This window comes from Astatotilapia calliptera, chromosome 4 (assembly GCF_964374335.1).
Source record: "Astatotilapia calliptera chromosome 4, fAstCal68.1, whole genome shotgun sequence".
NCBI classification, from domain to species: domain Eukaryota; kingdom Metazoa; phylum Chordata; class Actinopteri; order Cichliformes; family Cichlidae; genus Astatotilapia; species Astatotilapia calliptera.
This window is the reverse complement of record NC_137425.1, coordinates 4943418-4950379: the sequence shown is the minus strand read 5'-3', so window position 1 is coordinate 4950379 and position 6962 is coordinate 4943418. Positions and strand designations below refer to the sequence as shown.

At 38.7% G+C, this 6962-nt stretch overlaps 1 protein-coding gene across 3 annotated transcripts; it reads left to right on the top strand.

Moving 5' to 3' along the window:
- Positions 1-462: 462 nt before the first annotated feature.
- emc10 (ER membrane protein complex subunit 10) lies at positions 463-6962 on the top strand. Of its 3 annotated transcripts, none has more exons than XM_026164139.2 (8): positions 463-618; positions 754-820; positions 1600-1712; positions 2320-2433; positions 4034-4218; positions 4458-4551; positions 5434-5531; positions 6653-6962. In XM_026164139.2, the coding sequence occupies exons 1-7, from the start codon at positions 529-531 to the stop codon at positions 5518-5520; spliced, it is 750 nt and encodes a 249-aa protein (XP_026019924.1). In that variant the 5' UTR covers positions 463-528; the 3' UTR covers positions 5521-5531; positions 6653-6962. The 3 variants fall into 3 exon arrangements, with proteins under 3 accessions (XP_026019924.1, XP_080156876.1, XP_026019923.1); XM_080300750.1 differs by lacking the exon at positions 6653-6962 and adding an exon at positions 5659-6061; XM_026164138.2 differs by lacking the exon at positions 5434-5531 and having other exon boundaries at positions 464-618.

Below are 6962 nucleotides of genomic sequence, written 5' to 3'. Positions count from 1 at the left end.
TTGCACATGACAAAATATAAAGAAATACTAATTTAAAATGTTTACAGCACGAAATAGAAATTAAAACTCGTTTATGTGGTAAGAGGAATTCATTATTGCTGACATTACAAGGTATCACCAGAAGTGTGTGTGTGTGTGTGTGTGTGTGTGTGTGTGTGTGTGTGTGTGTGTGTGTGTGTGTGTGTGTGTGTGTGTGTGTGTGTGTGTGTGCAAGCAATGACGTTACCTACATATAGAGCACATGAAGGTCTCCAATCATTATTAGGAATGATGCAGACAACGTAGGATTACTTGATAATGATTAATTGATGGTAAGTAATTAAGCTGTCTAACAGCTTAAAGAAAAAAGAAAAAAAACACTTGCATGTGATTACATTTTATGTTGTTTGTTAACCCTTTGTTTGAAATCGTAATTACTTTTTGAAAAAGAAAAGAAAAGAAAAGAAAAGGAGCTTTTGTTATGAAAATCGCCGGAAGTTAATGTGTTATGCCACTTGAGGCATTCTTCCGGTGTCCGTTTCTGTCAAAATGGCTCGTGTGGTACAATCTAAGGTTGCTGTTGTTTCCACTGTTTTCTTCGTATGTTTACATTTCGCATGTTGTAATAACGGAAGAAGGGTAAGTGTGAAGTGTTATAACATAGACGACATCAATTTAAATGCAGTGAAGTGGATGCTGTACCTGTTAGCTATTTAGCATTAGCTGTGTATGACCGACTGAAAGGCTAACAGTGGATTTCATGTTCATTCTCAGGTTGGTGATGCCTTGGAGACTGAGTTCAGTGGTTTCTCTGTGCCTCTTGAACACTCATTTGAAGTTGGTGAGAAACATATTTAATTCTTTTCTTACTGTAACGTTGTATGATACGACATTGATTATGTTGGTAAGCTAACTAAGCTTAACGCAACAAGAAAATTGTCATGGTAAACGCCAGACTCCATTTAAAAATGTCTGTTTAATATGTTTTTGCATTTATTAATGAATGTACCTGATTTGCTACAAATGTACATATTTTTCAGAATTGTTTTTTTGCGTTTATAACAACCTATGAACGCCTACACTTCACACCTACAGGAGCTTTAATGACATCCATTCTAAATCCATTGGCATTAATAAGGAGTTGGTTCCCCCGTTAGCAGCTATAACAGTTTCCATTCTTCTCGGAAGGCTTTCTACGACATTTCTGTCTGTTTAAAATTAAATTATTCTCAATAATGCGTGCAGCTGGGATAAAGTCAGCTATAACAATACAAACAGTTAAAAGTCATTTCACAGCCCAGAATTAAACACCCTTTGAAATCATAGCATTTGGATGGGCAAATTCAGTATTTATTATACTCTCAAAATGCAAAATCAAAACATGCTGTCAATCAAATAAAAAAAGAAAACAGGCAGTTACAGTTTATTCCTTCATTTAACAATAATAAAACACTCTGCTTTGATGACAGACTTCTACCTTCATTTTATGGTTAACTATGAACTATGTAGAGGTACAATGTGTTGGTTCTTTTTTTTTTTACCCAGATTTTTACAAGTCTCCAAGCAGGGAACGGTTTGTTATCATTTGTAATTTATTTATTTATTTATTTATTTTTCCAGATGATGTAGCAAAGTTTCAAGTGCGTGGAGCTCTGCTGTTAAAGCCTGGAAGAGAGCCGGGTGTCTCACTAAGTCAGAACCCGCTGTCAGATGAGGACAGGACCAAATTGAAGGTGAACCATGTTAACCATTGATTTAGTGATGTTTTCTACACATTTCCAAGATGGCCCAGTGATGGAGAGATTTCCCCTGTTTCAAATAAATATTTAGTTGGGGGTTTTTTGGGGGTTTTTTTGGGTGCCGGGGGGGGGGAGGGACAAGTACTTGTCGGTACTTGCAGTGCACACTGCAGTCACCTATTCTCACGCTCACTCATGCATTCTGTTAGCTTCAGACATTTTTTACCTGTCACTTAATCACATATGAATCGAGGTAATTTGGGGTTCAGCATTTTTCCTGAAGAGCTGTAAATCAAATAAGCAGTCTTCATATAAGTAGACAACCTTCTTCTTGAGCCACCACCTCCTCATCTGTAGAATTACCTGTGACTGAAAGTCACCCAAAATGTTGGTACCAACGTGGGTAACATCACTCACTTGTTCCACTGGTGTAGGATGTGTTTGGATGTTTAGCCAAGTAAAACAATAGGTGAACTTTCCTAGATTTATACTACATTAACCATAGTATTAGTTCAGGATGTGTTAATGTATCCTCCTTATAATGTTTCTGTATGAACATGCGTTTCTAAATTACTTGTTTTTAACTTGGCTATCCCCACAGGAAGTGGCTGCAGTAGACGGTCTATACAGGATCAGAGTGCCTCGTGTTTTCCTGCAGGCTGACAGACAGACAGAGCGGCAGATGGAAGGCTACCTCACAGCATTCGTCAGAGCTGTGTGTATTTCTCTCAAATTCTCCAGAAATTACAGATAAGATTAAAAAACAACACCTCCTGTAAAATTGAGCACATGTTTATTGACGGCTTTTGAGGGTAGTTTTCACTGCATGGTTAAACTTAGCTTTTAGATGGAGACAGGAAAAAGGTAATGACTTGGAGAAAAGTGAGTAAAATCATAGGATGTAATGATAGGTTCTTAAAATATATTACTGTAACTTGATTCCAGCTCCTATTTCTCCTCGTTCTTTTGGCTGTTATCGGCAAATGTTCATGGGTGTTTAAAGCAAATTAATTCACATGATTATTGTGAGGCAAAATTTTGCTTTACTCACGAATCGTGAAAATTACTCTAGACCGGCTCACCACAAAATATAGAAACTTTTTTGTTAATACAAAATTATATTAAACATTTTCTTCCAGCTATGAAAGAGCAAACATTTTGGCTCTGAATGAGGTTTTTTTATGATGTGGTTAATCTGATGTGTTTTCCCCCAAATAATTTACAGTCTAGTTGTTGCTTTTTTTGCTCTTCTATGCTGGAAAAAATACAGTTGGTTTAGAAATGTTATGTTTTTCCACAAAGGATAGAACAGAATATTTATACAGTTATATGTTATACATATTCTAATGTGAGTTCCTCGACCAATTTGACTTGATAAACTCGTCATAGTGGCCTTATCAAAGGCAGTAAAGTTAATGGAAGTTAACTTACTTGTGTTAAAGAACAAATTTCTCACAGCAGGAGGTCGGCCGTTGAAAGAAAAGAATTGAAATAAAATAAGATGAACCGACACAAGGAGTGGGCGAAGTAGCCTCAAAGTTATATCACCGTATTTCAAGGAATATGTGTAATGATATTTGACAATGACGTTTTATTGATGATTGCAGCGGGCAGCATTTATTAGTGCAAACAAAATAAATGGATTTTTCATGTTCGTGTACAATGAGCAATGATGATAGACTACCTAATTCCAAGTTTGAAGTTGTCAGCAGCAGCAATATAATACTACGTACAGTAATGGCACAGCAAGCACAAAAGTCACCTGGTTAGTGTTTTAAGTATAACAAAACTACTTAAAACTTAGCCTTGTAAGTTTTCATTAGACAAGTTTATTGTTTCCATCTTTAGCTATTTTTTTACATTTTGCAAAGTATTGCACATGTTGGAGGTCTGACTTCTTGTAGCCCAACTACTATTTGCATTCCATTGAAGTAGCCTCTTTTATAATTGCCACATGTTCATCTGAGGCTGGTGCGCTGCTCTCACTCTTAGACAGGAAAGGCGTGGTTCTTTTTAACATGTAAACATTTATACACAGATTATGTGATGTATCATATATGAATGTATGAAGTAGAGTCCCTCTATCAGTGGAAAGGTATTATGATAGTATAATATCATGAGTTACTTTGTGATCCTGTCAATAGAAATTAAGAAACAAAAACACATTCACACTTTAATAATATTGAGAAGCAATATTTGATCAGTGCTAGTTTTGACCTAAAGCTTCTCAAACGGTGTGTAATTAGTGTAAATTGTAAGTATTTCTAAGCAATAAGCTGTTATATATTGTTTTAACATTCTCCTGTGATCCTCAGTGTGCCATGGTTGAGTCCCATCTGAGCGATGTGATCGCGCTCCACACTGACGTCTCCGGGTACCTCATCGGTGTCTCCATAGTGACGTTACCTGGGGCCTGCAGGGGCACTGAGGTCGAGGATGAGGTCGACCTTGAGATTTTCAACACCACTCTCAGCATAATGGCTCCAGTGAATGCACCTGGGTCAGTCACACTGCTTTTACCTGTGATTTTGTCCTTTTCTCCTTTACAGCTTCTTTACAATCTGACATTGTTTCAATCTCTACTTGTGGTTGTCTCTGCATAAGTCAAGGCCTCCTGCAGGTTTTTTCCACATCCTTTGGTTTAGCTTTTGCCTTGGCTTAGCAGCTCTATGTCAGTTGTCCTGGGTGGCACAAGTCTTTCTATACCTTTCACAACACTAATTGTCACCTTTCTTCCAGACCTGAGACGGCTTTCTTCCTTGAACGGATGGAACAGGAATCTGAGAAGAAAGGGAAGAACCCACAAGAGCAGAAATCTTTCATCGCTAAATATGTAAGTACTTACACAGAAAACTGCTGATAGGCTAGAAGGGCCTAAAGATGTACAGGTAATAAATAAATGAAAATGACTGTTAAGCTCGTATTTTCTGTTCTCAGGCGCATCACATCTTTTCAAATATGTCTAGTATGTTTTAATATACACTGGAGACATCAGTGCTGTACTGCACTTTTGCTTCTATTTCATTTGCCAGGATTTATGGCAGAAAAGTGAAAATATCTCCCAAAAAGTCAAAATGGTTCCTGTTGTCCTGTTGAAAGGCTCTTTTCTACCTGCAGTTTGTGTCAAACTACGGGGGAAAAAGTTATTTGTCAGTACCTTTTAGGCACAGGTACACTTTTCAGTTTGTTTCTCTTACTCCGCTGAAAGCAGCGATGCGAGTCCTCCTCCTTTCCTTCTTCTTTGCAATGCAACTCTGTTAAAGACACTAGTAAAAAGAACTGGACTTGGTGGTCAAATGTAGATGGACAGTGTAATCAAACCCTTAATTCTGGAACAGATAGTGTTTATCTTTATGAGGCATATGAGTATGCAGACTTGTTTTTCATCTGATTTGTTTTCATACCAAAAACTGCTCCAGGCAGCTGGTCGCTTGCTAGAGGTCCCAGTTTCACGAATCCATGTGTTGCTAGTCGTCTAATATTAGTTTTCCCACAAAGTGCATAAGAACATAAAAAGTAATCCCTTAAACCCAGTGATAAGGTTTTGTGTGTCTTCAGACTTTCTTAGCTTCGAGCTGTTTTTCCAGGCAGAATCCCGCCCTGTATCCAGTCTTAGTTTGCCTGAGCGCTGTTAAATCTGTCTTGTTTTGCTGTTCTGTGTGTTTCTTGCTGTGTTCACTGATCTGTGTTGAACTGATGCTGTACTGTGTTCCAGTGGTATTTAATTCTGGGTGGTGCAATCTTCCTCATGGTCACCAATTCGGCACAGCCCCCAGCAGGGGGAGGCAGAGAGCAGAGCTGAGTCCCACTGAAGTACAGTTTCCTTACTTGTCCCCTTCTTCAGTTTGTATTTAACCTTTAGTCAGCGTGACTAAATGAAACCCCATCTCCTTTCTGTGTCCACTCATTCTGTCCTTCTGTCTTTTCATGGTCTCTTCAGGTCCAATGCCAAATACTTGCAATGGTGCTCCCTTTTGGGGTTGCCACAGTGGATCTTTAGCACCAACCCCCTGCATTTCCTCCTTGACTACATCCGTCAGCCTCCTCTGAGATCTTCCTATTTTCCTCTATCTTCAATATCCAGTGTTTCTCTTCTGCACATGCTCAAACCATCTCAGCCTTGCCTCTCTGACTTTGTCCCTCCTATACTCTTTTCTAATCTTGTTTGTGCTTGTCACTTCCAATGAAAATCTGAACACTTCCAGCTCCACCTTCTGTCTTTTTGTCAGTGTAATTGTCTCCAAACTGTACATCATAGCAGGTCTTAAAACCTTCTTTTTCACTCTTGCTGTTATCCATTCTGCATTTCTCTCGTGCACTGTCTGTCATTTGGGTTGGCCCAGGTATTTAAAGTAATTTTCTTTCCCTATCTCGACTACTTGCATTTTTAACATTCCACCTGCGTTTCTCTCATACATGTGTGATTGGGCGGAAAGGTGAAAATGCCAAAAACATGAATTACAGAGATCAAATTTGTTTTTACTCATCAGCTGTAAAAGGCTGATTGTGTATTGTCATCACTACGCTGGGCTGGCAGGCGACATCGACACCCAAGTTTGTGAATGTGATAACTCAGAACAAGGCGACATAGAATTTTGAAATTCATAGCATAGGGGTATCTACTAGGAGGCTTAGGGATACCACTGGCATCCACCAGTATGTATTATTGGGAGTCTACAGGATAAACCACCAGTATATCTGAAATTATTATTCTGGCTATATTTAGCATGTGTTTGGTGTTTGACCCCTGAGATCGTCACTCTATGGCCCTGTCACCCACTTATGCCTTTTCTTCTCTTCTGTTGTGAAAATGAACTGAAGCTAATCTGGGATGACCAATCAGGAGCCACTGATGCTAGATGATCACAGTTGATTTGTATGTTGAAACCAAAAATATTGCAGTATTTAGTTGCCCTTTTCTTCTTCTCTTCCAGTGGATGTACATTGTGCCTCTCGTTCTCTTCTTGATGATGTCTGGCGCTCAGGATCAGTCGGGAGCAGGAGCTGGCGGTGGAGCAGGCAATGGCGGTGGCCGATGATCAACAACACAACAATTTTTGTTTTGCTTTTGTTTTTTGTGAACTAAACAATACTTCTTGGGCAGTTTTTCATTGCTGTACATAATGCTGTTAATGGAAGATACACGTCGGTCACACACAACTTACCTCTTGTAGAAGAGATATAGTACCCTGCAGATGACTGCGTTTTTAATTCTAATGTGAAAATAAAGTATTTATTACTTGA

Bases quoted from the DNA above. Each gene is read 5' to 3' on its own strand.
- emc10 (XM_026164138.2), top strand. From the start codon at position 529: ATGGCTCGTGTGGTACAATCTAAGGTTGCTGTTGTTTCCACTGTTTTC. The intron at 619-753 runs GTAAGTGTGAAG...GTTCATTCTCAG, and splicing joins GTTGTAATAACGGAAGAAGG to GTTGGTGATGCCTTGGAGAC. The intron at 821-1,599 runs GTGAGAAACATA...TTATTTTTCCAG, and splicing joins TGAACACTCATTTGAAGTTG to ATGATGTAGCAAAGTTTCAA.